The sequence below is a fragment of the Brienomyrus brachyistius genome, chromosome 2 (genome assembly GCF_023856365.1).
Source record: "Brienomyrus brachyistius isolate T26 chromosome 2, BBRACH_0.4, whole genome shotgun sequence".
Lineage (NCBI taxonomy): Eukaryota > Metazoa > Chordata > Actinopteri > Osteoglossiformes > Mormyridae > Brienomyrus > Brienomyrus brachyistius.
Genome location: NC_064534.1, coordinates 13,617,603 through 13,630,935, shown reverse-complemented (window position 1 = coordinate 13,630,935; position 13,333 = coordinate 13,617,603). Strand labels below are relative to the sequence as shown.

Here is a 13,333-nt window from a genome sequence, read left to right as displayed (position 1 = left end):
GGTCAGTGGAACCCAAGGTGAAAGGAGCCGCAGGTCGCCAAGTCTGCAGGCGGTGTCTGGAGGGGTGGTCAGTTGCCAGTCCTAATGAGCAAGACAAGGTACCTTCTTACTAGACCAAAGGCCAGATGGAAAAGTGAGCAGTTCCAACGTGAGGGGAGCAAAATGATCAACGGTGCTGCAGACCTTTTCTTCGTCTCTGCATCTTATGATTTCCTGAATTATTAGTCAATGAGGGGACCAAATGTTCCCCACAGTGTAATAAAAACCCGTTGTTTTGATGATGTGGGGACCATTTTTCAGGTCCCCATAAAGATCTGTCAATGCAATCAAAAAACTAAAAATGCCAAAAGTCTCGTATTTAGTTTGGTTACTTTTAGGTTAGGGTTAGGGCTGGGTAGGGGTTAAGGTCATCATGTTGGGATTAGGGTTTTTCACATAGAAATTAATTGCGAGTCCCCACAAAGATATAATTACAGACCTGTGTGTGTGTAGTATGGACCTTTCCCTTGTGCCTGTATACTCCAAAAAAGCTGCATTTATATTTTGCCACAGTAATTCTGGACATTTTCTGGCAGAAAATGTGAACAAAAGAACGATAATTGGGCAACTGCTCGGCTGAATTGTTTTATAACCCACACAGCTGGTGCTTTTTGGGCCGGCATATTCCCAAGGGTGAAAAAAACTGCAAGTCACTCTAAAATCCATCTGTGTGTCCATCCATCCATCCATCCTTCAAAAGCGCCTCTTTGTCTTTTCTTCATTGGCTACCTGCCCAGCGAGATAAATATGTATGTGTGACACCATGAGCTGGGTGACATAAAAAAAAAAAGTTTATGGTAATTTGGTACAAAATACAGGAACACAGGAATTGTATCAGCTGAATGCTGGTGAGGAGGTGATTTGTCTTGCTGTGTCTCCCTTTCATCATCATTCCTGATTGGCAGTGGAGTGCTTTTGATTGACTCAGAAGTGTGGCGTAGATAATTCATTTCTTTGCATTGCAATCTCTTGACAATCTTTCAGCTATTGATGGGTTTTATGATAAGAACAAAGACATTGCCTGTCAACTAACTCAATCCCTCTGTGCCACCTGGATCTTTCTAACAACAGTAACCCCCCCACGCCCCCATATATTCATACTGGGAATTTGTAGAGAATTACAGGACTAATCGGAGAGAAATGAACATATATAGTGGTCAGTTGAGACATAATACTCAAATTACCTCCAGTGCCACATGGTTCATACCTGTCCTTTCTTACTTTGTCCTGCCTTTTCTTGCACTTACAGGTTGTGTTTCATCCTGAGGCTCACTTGGTCAGCTAAAGCAGGCCAACTCCTCAAAGTTGCCTTAAAGTGCGAGAGAATCAAATTCATTTTGCACGGTTCCAAATAAACTCACTGACTCTCATGCAGACTCTTAAAACCCCTGGAAGTCAAACCATTACCCAATGGTCCCCTGTGACTTGCAGCTTTTTGGAAAAGCGAAGTGCGATCATTAACCACTCATTCTGAGGGGTCCTGACATCACACTCATGAAGAAGTAGGACAACATGTAAGACGGTGCGGAACCGGTGCAGGAAATAGATTCACTGGGGATTCTTGCTTGTCTCTATGAAAAAGAACAAGCTGAAATCTGTATGGAGCAGCTACATCACCTATGCCTCAGACTGACTGCTTAGGATCAGAAGCCCCACAGAACTCCTCCAAATTGGCATGAAATTATATATCCTACTGCTCAAGATAGCAGAGCCTCTTGACGGCCATGTTGGGTTTTTTTCCCCCGGAGGCATTGGAATGAAATACACACACTGTGCAGTTTTAGCTCGTTTGAGAGAAGTTCACTCTATACAGGGATGTGATCTCGGATTTGTCACATTCACTCTGTAACTAAGAGCCTAAGCCGATTGGCAGATGCCAAGCAGTTCGGGTGTCAGAATGAATGGGACTCAGCGTTTTGCTTTTTTCTTCTTTACGTGGCTCTATCCTCAGTCCTTTGCATAATTTGTAGATACTTATAAGGCCACAAACAATCTGATTTTCTTGCTTTAAAATGATGCTGCTGTCCATATGCAACCCATGACGCATATAAAGCTGAGAATGTGCTGTCTTCAGGTTAAGACACAACTGGAAGTGACTATAGCATCCATCCATGTATCAGTCCATCAGTCTGACCAGGTATTGTCAGAACATCATGGGACTGATTATGCTTGATTGCTTATCATTAACATCTTGGATTAAAATAAAATATCAGCATTATTCAGATTTCAATTTTGGACATTATTGATGATGTATACTTTTTGTCACAATTGCAGTCCCTGAAATCTGTGCGTTACATTATCATTGCTATAAACAAGCTTATCTGACATGCAAAAATGTTTTATTAGTGTTATTTCAAATCTCCACCTAATATTTCCTCTCATGGAAACATGGATCGCTATAGGCTTGGAGAAATCCAGATCTTTCATCAAGAATTTTATCCAATCTGTCTTCTCAAGGAAAGGATGAGTCCAGACCGAATGAACATGATTCCATACGCCAGATATGATCTTAGTTTATTTCTTTCATTGGCCAAAACAAAAGACACAAGCTTGATGGATTCAGCGACTTTCATCATATTAAATATACAGCTGCAAACAAATGGCACTGAAGTGGAAATTAAATACACATGTATTAAAGTGCAAATAAATCACAAGGTTCAATCATGCTTAACATATGTACTTCAAAGGAAGAAAAAGATGAAACAAATGATTCTGATGTCATTCATCGCTCAGTGTGGAATCAAAGCATCGTGACTACAGTTAGCTATGTAGAAGAATCTGATGGAAGTGGCTCAAAAATGTAACACCTACTCGCAAGTGGGATAAGTGATGGGTTTCAAGTCTTAATAGGAAAGAAACGAGTACCGTAGATTTCCGCAGCACAGGGAGCCCAAAGCCCAACCTCTTCTGCAAATATAGATACGTTTACTAGGTTCTGACATGGTTCCTCAGCCTCGGAACATGGGTGCCTTGAAAGTCAGCATAGATGCTCCGAGCTTCTTTGACTGCAATGCAGGCATATGCTTCTGGCTTTTGTCTGCATTAAGGTCTTGAGCCACAGAAGACAATCGGACGGATGTTTTTTATGTTTACTGGCTTATTTTAACCCCCCCCCCATCATCACCAACACCCTAATGTAGCTGTTATATATTGCAGTAAGTACTCTAGTAAGCAGTGACCCAGACTAACCGCATTATACATGTTTCTATCAGTTTAACCATCAAGCTAACCGTCAGAACCAACTGAGCTTGGGCTCCCTAACCCCAACACAGGCATTGAGATATAAGATACATTCTCTAAGGTTCACCAAATTTTATAGACCCTTGATTTATAGAGTCAAAATAAAGTGGTGAAAAAAAAACCCTTCTGAAGTTACATAATTTCACCAGGAGGTGGCAATCTGTGTGTCAAAAAATACCATTGGAAACAAAGCAAGGCTACGTAGAAAATGAACAAGGAAAAAAAAAAAAAAAAAAAGGTCCAGCTATGTCATTTTGTCGCATCTCATCAATCAAAACAGTCTGCACCAAAAACATATGGAAACAGGTGGCCAGTTAAAGCCTCTGACCTGCGAACACAATGAGCTGAAGTATGACACCATTAGCTCACCCCGGCAGCGGTGGCGTCGATGTGGGGCCCAGCAGCGTCACGCAGCCGGGGTGAGCACGTTGGTTTAGCAGCAGCTGTCGAGTATCGGGCTGTTTCGGCATTTCGCAAAAGGCAGAACCACCTGCCGACCCTAACCGTTGTTAAAATAAGCATAGTAACCACAACACAATTTAGCTCCTCATTATCATCCAGCAGACACAGTTTCTTCTCTGATACTTCAAAGTTAGGTTTACAAGCTGAACAAGTGGACTTTGTGGTTGACTTTTAACAAGTGCTGGAAGTTTCAATGCCCTTATATAGTGGTCATAAGAGATGCAAAGTGCTTATTAAAGTGGAGCTATATCTAAATAGTCTCCATGTTTACACACAGAGCTCTGAACATTTCCTGTTTATGTACATTTTTCTTTATAACATATACATCTTGGCTACTTTTAAGCAATGCTTTTACCTGATAATATAGGGAAAACTGTAATTCTATACTTGGTAAAAGAAAAGGGGAGAAAACCTTAATATTCACTGTGTTGGTGTGAATAGGGAGGCATCTACTCTATGCACATACCACAGGCAGGCACTAGTGGATTCACACGGCCACAGCTGTAGTATGGTTTTTAGTGCACAGCCCCATCTTCAGAGATTATTGCATAGTGTTGTGAGTTATTTACACTTTGCACATCATTTGGTATTCTGACACAGAAGCACATAGTCTTCCCAAGCGTTCTTCGTCCTTACACATAAATCCCATTTCACGACTCCTTAACTAAACCGAGCGAGAGCTTAGCATAGTGCTTGCCTGTGATGTACAGTTTAACAAACTGTATCCGGTAAGATCGCTTTGGAAATCATCTCCCCCAATCCTCAGGGGCAAACTTTCACGAGAGACGAACACTTTAAATTGCATAGTGTCAAAATTGATCCAGCAAACACTTTGCATTTTCACAATTCCAGATAAATAGCATGGGGTGCTTGTACAGTATGACGGCTAATTCGGATGACCTCTTTGTGTGACTGGCCATGTTTGGAACCTTACGTAGGAGTACACTCAAAGTCCTCGACAAAGACAGTCTTTCAGAGCTAAAGGAATACGTGAAACATATGAGTCTCTCGACCTCCTCCACACATACGTAAGTTCCAAACCTTGCTAAGCTGTTTCAGGTATAGTTCCATTTAACACTAGGGAAAAAATTCTCCTGACTAGCATGGCTAATGTGTTCCCCCATGACCAGCATAGAGTCATAACATGCATCCTATTCAGTCAACTCAGAAGACACCTCAGACTCTCTAAGATTCACTGTGCCCCCCAAGAAACAGAGAGCCACAGCCAAACCTTTCTTTAAAATCTGTAACCTATTCCTAGCATACAAAACGAATAACCACAGCAACTTAATAAAATAACAAATTAAATAATATAGTAGGAAAATAAATATTAATAGTATTCCAAAAAGGCTTTTAAATATTTGTTATTTTCCCTCCTATCAGACACTCGAAGTCAGTATTGAGGAACCAGCTTCTCTGGGTCAGGGAGCCGTTGGTTGTTTTAATCCAGAGAAGAGGTTTACATCTCCAGCACTGACTCACTCACCAGTTATGCTACAACTACAGATTGCACATTGAAGAGAACATGCTTTTTAAAATTTGTTTCCTGGTTGAATTTGGAGATGTTTTATTGTCCACCCTGTTTGTGCACCATAGGGTTTGGGGAAAATAAAATTCTTGATGTGACTTTTTTTTTTTTTTAAATCACCACCCCAACCTTTTCCAGCATGTTTAGAGATATTTAGTTTGACGCTGAGGGGGGGGGGGTTTATCTACATTTTTATTTTATTTTTTTGGTGTTCTGCAATAACCTATAAAGTTGCTAGGATTCCCATCTTTCCAAAAATAAGAGGGAAAAATAAATAAACCCTATCTGGTGTGAAAGTCCAATGGTTCAATTACAATCATAGAACAACACAGGGGGACAGATGGCTCTTTATAGTCTAGCACAGCTAAATGATGAGGGCTTTGGGGACTGATGAAATGCTCATCGAATGTTCCTCAATGCATTTTCTTTTACAGTGTAGGCCAATTACCCTAAATATTCAAATAGTTATATCTCTTGTTTTTTTTCCACTGTTGTAATTGTACTATGTAAGAAATACTCCATACCATGAGTAAAATGATCTTTTATAGATACGACTCTATTAAATATAAAGTAGTCTGACCCTTCTTTTTTGTTTGTTTTTTTTAAAATATATAAAATACATTTTATAATTGAATGCATGAATACACCTGTTGAACCAAGAGTAAACTCTACATCAGTGGCCAGATACTCAAAGGATGCACTCATATGCTATCAATATATAAGACTGAAACACAAGCAATATATATACTTTTTTAAAAGGTACTTGTTTTCCAAGTTTGGAAAGGAAATGTCCTCACACACCCAAAGGAAGAGAGTACTGTTTTTTTTTCCCCCACAGGATTTGCAGTGTACGCCGCATATGTACTCGAAGACAAGTTAGGAGTTGTCACCGATAGCGCGTTTCTTGGTGTAGACACTGGCCAGGTCCCTGCTTCGCAGGTTAGGGTGAACCTTGAGCATCTGTGGGCCCATGGGCCAGCGCCAGTTTCCTCGGGTTTCCATCGCAGCCGGGGCCGTGTCCTCCCCAGATAGGCAGGGCTTGCTCTGCAGCAGCTGGAAGAGCATGGCCATCTCCGGCCCCATCCGGGAAACAAGGCTGGTCCTCACCAGGTCCACGGTCTCCTCGTTACACTCCATCAGACTCTGCAGGAGCTTGCTGTAGAACCTGTGCATTGGGAGAGGCTGCAGTCAGCATCAGCTGGTGGGATGTAGCCAAGCTCCATAGATTTCTGTCGGGGTGCGGGACTCACCGGTTGGGGAAGTGGCTGGGCAGCTGAGCCACGTCAGCGATGGCCTCCGGGTTGGAACGGGCCACAGTGCAGATGTCCAGCTTATTGTAGCACTCCTCCTGCACCTCAGACACCATCCTCTGGATGGTGGAGCAGCGGCGAATGGTAAGGAAGACCTTGGAGGTGATGCCGCTAGCCATGCATTTCAGGCTTTCCTTCACGAAGGCTTTACCCTTCACCAGATACAGAAGGCAGCGTCATAGAGCGGCAAGTCTCGGGTTACAGGTTACTTACAACGAGGGAAGTCTCTCAGGATCTTTGGGAGAGACGCAAATTCCAAGCCGCACTGAGACTGAAGACCAAGCTACCGCTCACGTAGAAGATGGTGTGTACCTGAGTGTCGAATTTAGCAGCGCTGTAGAGGAAGGACTTGCAGATTTCATGCATGCCATCTGTGTCACAGGTGGAGTTCTCCAGACAGGCAAAGGCACTGCAGCCCACCTGGAGGGCACTGTTGAGACAGCGTGCCACATCTGCTGCAGACAGGAAGAGGCACGTCAAGAAGATAAGAGAAACCCAGTGTACTCGTCCTACATCTATCAGGCTCCTGTCCCTATCTGACGCCAATACAATCAGGCTGAAACTTTTCAGAGGTTGGGGTCTTGGGACCCGGGGCTGGATTTCACTCTCTCACTCAACGCTCCCCTCACCTACTCCACTGATCGTCTTGATTGAATCAGCTGAAGTTCAGAAGAGTTCAGCATTCTGCAGAGCCACCAAGGACCAGAGTGGCTGTGGTCTAGACAAGGCGGCCTAATGGTAGCCTCCATCTCAGTTTAACTCAAATTTGACAAATGATGGATTTGCTCCCTCAGACACAATAAGCAGCAGGCTAAAAGGAATCAAGCCCAGCTATTCATTAACATCATCTCCTTGCAATTCATCTTACACGAGTCCCTCGTTTTCTATTTTTGGAGTCTCGCTGCAGCATCCTCAACTATACATATAGCAACGTGTCTCCCTCTAACTTAGTGGCAAGCTAGTTAAGGTTTGCCCTACAGATGAACTGAAGCTGTTCTCAGGGAGGTGGGGGAGGCACCATGTGGGACTGGAACTTTATGCTGACTGCCATTTCTGGCTCAAAACACACTGCTTCATTATGCTCATGTATGACACGACAGTTACATTGACAACAACAAAGTGGCACACACGTTTCATTAGCAGAGATGCTAACCCATAAAAGATTGTTTTCTCTACCTGTTTAAGTTTCTGCCTCCTGAACAAAATCTGTATTTTCAAGGCAGATGCACAGTGGTGCATGTGAAAGAGTGACCAGAAGTTGCTCTTTGTAGCCTTTGATAGAATTGCAACACAGTGGTAATGGAAAGACAACAATATGGCAGGTGTATCGGGAAATTATTCCATCTGATACAATCTAGAGAAACTGGAGAAAATTGACCTTTGTTGTAATGAGATGGCATTATTGAAGGCAGAATGTATTACGAGGTTTGCATAATGGTCTCAGTTTAGGATAAGGAACTAGGTTTCATGTTGATATGCATTGATAAATAGCCTAGTTTGAAAAAGCTGAATCATTTTTGTTTTTGTGTCAGGATATTGCTACAACTGAATGTTATTAAAATAATACAATCAAGCATCTCATTGTACATTGAACTGCTGGTCAAACAGTTGACGGGTTTAAAAGTGTAAGTAAAATGTCTCAGCAACTCACTAGTCCAGGAGCAAATAGAATGGTTAAAACAGATCAGCTATACAGTGCATCACTTTTTTTAAATCTCATCGAATACTTAGTGATGCTGAAGACCTAACCCATGTGGCCCCCTAGGCCAGTGTTTCCCAACCTGGTCTTCAGGGTCATAATCCACATTTCTGCTCCTAGGTGAGCATCACTGCTGGCACTATTAACAGTCTTTGCTCATTTTGAAATATTGTTCCGACTTATTTTTTTGGTCACACTGTACTAACCTTAGAGCGTCCTTGACATCGTTCCCTCCCCCCACATTGTGACAGCACGGTATCCCCCGTCTGAGACAAAGTGAAATCGGCTGGCAAGCCGGTGCCCCTCAGAAAGGCACCCCACATCATGCACTTTCTGTTCTATGCCAGCACTGCAGAGTGGGCGTTGCTTAGATGAGTGACAAATGAATGATCTTGCATTTCTGTTACTATCTGAAATATCTGTGGTGCCCTTAAGCAATGCCAGTCTGAAGGGTAGGTAAGGAGCTCTAGAAGGGAATAGATAGATTGATTGATACATAGATGCATAGTATGGTATAGTACAGTAAAGTATCTATGGTATAGCACAGTAAAGTATCACTACACACTTTACTATAGTGTCTAGTGATACTGTACTATACTATAGTGTCACTGAGGCTGTAGCTTACATTTCTGTGTGAAATGGGCTCCCCATTAGAAAAACATTAAATTGTTCCTCATAGTCCATTTCTGTACCTACCTTAAAAGGTACAATTAGCTACAGTTGAAGGTACAACTGGCAGACCTTTGAGAGTACAGCTTCAGGGACAAGCAAAGGTACAAATTGGTACATTTTTTCCTGAGAGTATAGTATAGTATAGCACAGTGCAGCATAGCATAACATAACGTAGTGTAGTATAGCCCAGCGTAGCACGGAACAGTAAAGTGTAACCTAGGATAGTACAGCATAGTGTAGTATAATTTATTTTCATGACTTGTTCCCGAAAAGGTTTTTCCTCATTTGTACCCAAGTTGCATTGACTGTATCTAAATAGCACACACGTTTCATTAGCAGGGACTCTAAACTGTAAATGATTGTTTTCTGTATTAGTTTAAGTTTCTGCCCCAAAAACAAAATCTGCATTTTCAGAGACCTGCAGTGGTGCTTTCATTGTTTTTAAGAAAGCCGGAATCCCAAAGCTGGCTCTTTGCACCTGTTCCAGAGTAGGATATGCACCAGTTTCTCCCCTGGATGCTGGAACAGGGAACCTGCTGATGCTGACCTGAAAATGTGTCAGTGTAACACCTCTCCTCTTGGGGGGGGGGAATGGGTTTCGAAACACGAGTGTGACGTAACAGGAGAACCTCTCGTCAGACCTCCCCTAACCCTAACCCCACAGAGTCACCTCTGTGGTGTAAGGAGACCATGCAGATAAGATCTTGCTTTACAGCAGAACACACTTATTGGATTAAGGTACGCCATCTCTGGCAGGGCCTTGAAAGATAGGCTTGTTCCTTTTATAGACCTCCATTGTGTGACATAGGAAAGTGAGCCTGTGATACAGACCATAATTATAAGTGGATCCTTCCTGATGTGTGCTGACTGACCTGACAACTTTGAGGTCAAGTGTATCATGAGCTGCTGAATCAATAGACAATGCAACATTTTCTTCATTAGTCGTTCACTCACTCGTGCTTGTCTAAAACCCAGCAATGGGTTTGTGTTGGGTCACTAAATTAACTTTTCAGTTAAATGTATGCAGAAATGGTTATTAATTGACTCACTGGAAAGTCCGTTTCATCCAGACAGCTCATAATTAGTCAGTTATCAGCTATCCATAAACTATGTTTATCCAAGCTACTAATAATCTAAATACTTCTGAAGAAAATTTGACAAATGTACAAAACAAAACTATTGCTGCATTAAAATCATACTTTTTTAAGGGCCAAAGCTTAATTTGGCTTCACTCAAAACTCACTGACACTGTCATAGGCATGTGTGTATAGCAGTGCTTGTTCTCATATAAAGTATAATTGTTGATAAATGGAAATTTATTTCTTAGTTTTGATATATTCAGTGCTCATTTTTAAAGACAACCACAAACATTCAAGTCGAGCTGGCCAACTAGAATAGTGTGTAATCCAAGATAGCTTTTTTCCATTAAAATACGTTTTAGTTTATACGATAAATGACACAGGTCCACAAGCATCAAGATAAATATAAAAATTATCCAGAGCCTTCTGTTTCAACAGGCAGAGCACAGGACCTCAATGCAGTGTTACACACAAAGTTTACCTTGTTGTCCAATGGAACTGATTTACATAGGTATTCACTGAAAAATGAATGAATGTAAACTGAAAATATGCTTTTATCGTGGAACTTGACTCTAAGGAATCTTAGGATTGATTATAATGTTCACTGCTGTGCACATTTCCTCCTAGTATCCACTGCCCTTGTGGATGTTATTCATTATCTAGCGGAATCTGGCATGATGGACTTTGTGGCCGTTAAAAATGTCAAACGGCATATTAATCACCCGACTCGGTACTTTAGGCAAATAATATCGTTATGCACAAGCATGGTCATTTAAAAGTAAAGCATCGTGTAATGTTTGCAGCACAAACTGTTATTCGGCGTTTAAAATGACTTTTACACGATGCTATTGGTTTTACGTTCAAATGAATTACTAACAATGGGGACTTAATTGCAATTACCGAGTATCTGTCCAAAACTCTTATTAAGAAAATCAGACTGTATTTATTGCGCTTGGCGCTGTCTTGGCGTACTGCTATTCACGCGTTGCTGGCAGCGGAATGCAGCATTATTCTTCGGGTTATGGATGTGCGGCAGCTCAGCGGCATTGACGAGGAGCGGCGTACTTCACTCCCCCCTTCTGCTTACTCACTCTGCCATATCGAAATTTCACTATTTTAATCCATAGTGAATAATTTCCCCTTCATATCAAACAATATACTTTATAACGAAGACCTTACATTCTATAGATATAGCAAAACAGGCCTATATATTCCAGAAATCTATTAGCCTGCTATAATAATCGTGTAATGTTCATAACAGACATAATATCATAAGTGCTGTATTAGCAATTAAGATTAACTTTAAAAACGATGTATCCTGCATTTAAAGTGAATGTATATACCAGAAGTAGCATGATTATTTTCCTCTTCATTTTTTTTTAGGTAGGTCACGCGCTTTACTTTTGTGATGCCGCGTGAGAAACTACACCTGAACGTCTTGTTCAACGATCACAGAAATGTTTTAGAAGGAGTAACCTGGTCATTGTGCTTTTTCTATAGATATATGTTAAGAACTGGGATTCTGTGCCGTAGCGAGCTCAATCCAACGAAACGTGGATTGGTTCCACAGTTTTTTGCGCTTCCTGCAGTGAGTCAACCGTCTTTCCTCAGGGACTTCCCAGTGCACTTTCTATCCTGCGGCAATCCCGCCCTGTTTTAAATTCGACCACCACCTGTAGTTCATAAATTCAACGCTGGTTCCAGCATTATGAGCGCACGTATGCCCAATAAGTCACAAACAAGGTTTAAAAGACATCTAACCATACTCTAACGGTGATTCCAAATACTAATGCCATTTTGCATTCAATATATTTGTACTAGCCACTGCACAGCAACACGATTTATTTTAAATGGCCAATCGCTCAAGCATCATTATGTAAGTAAAATATAGCACAAAGCATAATAGTGTATTTCTTACAAGGGCTGCTGGCGGAGACCCGAGATCTTCTCGGCGAGAAGGACTCGTTCTGATCCGATTCGTAGGCAGACGCAGTCAGCGCAAGCAGCAGGAAAAGTCCGCTCCTCTGAAGCATGGTTTAAAAAAAATGATATGGAATGTCTTTATAAAAAGGCAAAATGAAACGTGTAAATGAATCCTCCTTATATCGAACTTTAATGTATTTGCTATTGCGTTTTGCAGGTATATTTTACGGAGGTTGCCTCTTCTCGTCTCTTCTATACAGTAAAGTATTGCAACCTATTTTCTTGTGCATGTTGGAAGGAGCGCTGGGTCCAGTTTATATAGGCATTCTGTATCAATGATAACATGTAGCGCATCACGAGCCTGCCGCCTAGTCCAATCAAATCACAGCATAGCATAATTAGAATTTTACATCAAATCGCTGTATCTTTCAGAAAGTTTTCGGGTGTATCTTTATACGTGATCTGTACTCGATATTGGATAATGCGACTTTCCAGATCATGAGTTTAATTAAAATAACTTTTTGAAGAATTTCCGTAACAGCCACGCTTTTTTCTAGCCATAATCGTTACTTTGAAGTGAGGCATCTTAAGTAACGTAGTAATTATTTAGTGTGTGTGTGTGTGTGTGTGTATATATATATATATATAGTTCAAAGGATAACTAAAACACAATTGTGCTTAAACCTGTTCCTTCGTTTATTCTTTCAATGTGCCAGTTTTACACTGTGTATCAATTTAGTCATCTTTACTGTATATATGTTTATTTAAAATCGCAGACCTCTTACCGTCTTGTAATGTACCGTCATAACATTTATAATTAATCAAGCGTTAAGCTACTCTTGATATTAACAAACAGTGATGATTATGAATATCAGAGCTTATTGAACATCCTTTTACGTTTTAATCTTTCTTATGATTACAAACAAAGAAGTAAAGAAATACTATCATCTTGCTTCCGTTGTAGCTGTGTAATGTTTAGTGGCATCGGTACCGGCAGCCATTTACAAGTATGAAGTTTTTTTTTCCAATTCGCCTCGCGCTTGCTGCTGCTGAAATGGACACGTTATTGGGGAAAGGAACGAAAAAAAAACCCCCGTTGGTTGTTTGCAATGTTGAGCAGAGATCTACTAATAATTATGGCTATAGGACTGAACACTGGCGGATCACTGCAGAGTGTCTCATACTATTGTAAGCGCAGCAAGTCGGAATACGGGGTACATCACCCACAGTCCTTATGGCCATTAAAACTTTCCGATCTGATATGCATAATGAGTTGCACAACCTATTTATTTTGGCAGGTGCTGTGATGGTGCACCCTCTAATCTCACTTAAATTTTATGAGTGTTAGGTGTCAGAAGTTACAGTAGGTGTTTCATTTACA

The 13,333-nt window shown here is 41.2% G+C and overlaps 2 protein-coding genes across 3 annotated transcripts in view; both read right to left on the bottom strand.

Annotated features, from left to right (window-relative positions):
* Positions 1 to 13,333, bottom strand: part of tcf7l1b (transcription factor 7 like 1b) — a 611,697-nt gene that overhangs the window by 410,654 nt on the left and 187,710 nt on the right. The gene's annotated exons all lie outside the window — the stretch shown is intronic.
* stc1 (stanniocalcin 1) lies at positions 5,340 to 12,259 on the bottom strand. 2 transcript variants are annotated; one of them, XM_048980192.1, is made up of 4 exons: positions 11,948 to 12,259; positions 6,892 to 7,031; positions 6,520 to 6,731; positions 5,340 to 6,434 (listed from the first exon to the last, which is right to left on the bottom strand). In XM_048980192.1, the coding sequence occupies exons 1-4, from the start codon at positions 12,060 to 12,062 to the stop codon at positions 6,146 to 6,148; spliced, it is 756 nt and encodes a 251-aa protein (XP_048836149.1). In that variant the 5' UTR covers positions 12,063 to 12,259; the 3' UTR covers positions 5,340 to 6,145. The 2 variants fall into 2 exon arrangements, with proteins under 2 accessions (XP_048836149.1, XP_048836141.1); XM_048980184.1 differs by having other exon boundaries at positions 6,892 to 7,034; positions 11,948 to 12,258.

Coding starts and splice junctions, on each gene's coding strand:
- stc1 (XM_048980184.1), bottom strand. CDS start 12,062: ATGCTTCAGAGGAGCGGACTTTTCCTGCTGCTTGCGCTGACTGCGTCT. Junction 7,035..11,947: donor GGTCTCCGCCAGCAGCCCTT/GTAAGAAATACA, acceptor TCCTGTCTGCAG/CAGATGTGGCACGCTGTCTC. Junction 6,732..6,891: donor CTGCTAAATTCGACACTCAG/GTACACACCATC, acceptor TATCTGGTGAAG/GGTAAAGCCTTCGTGAAGGA.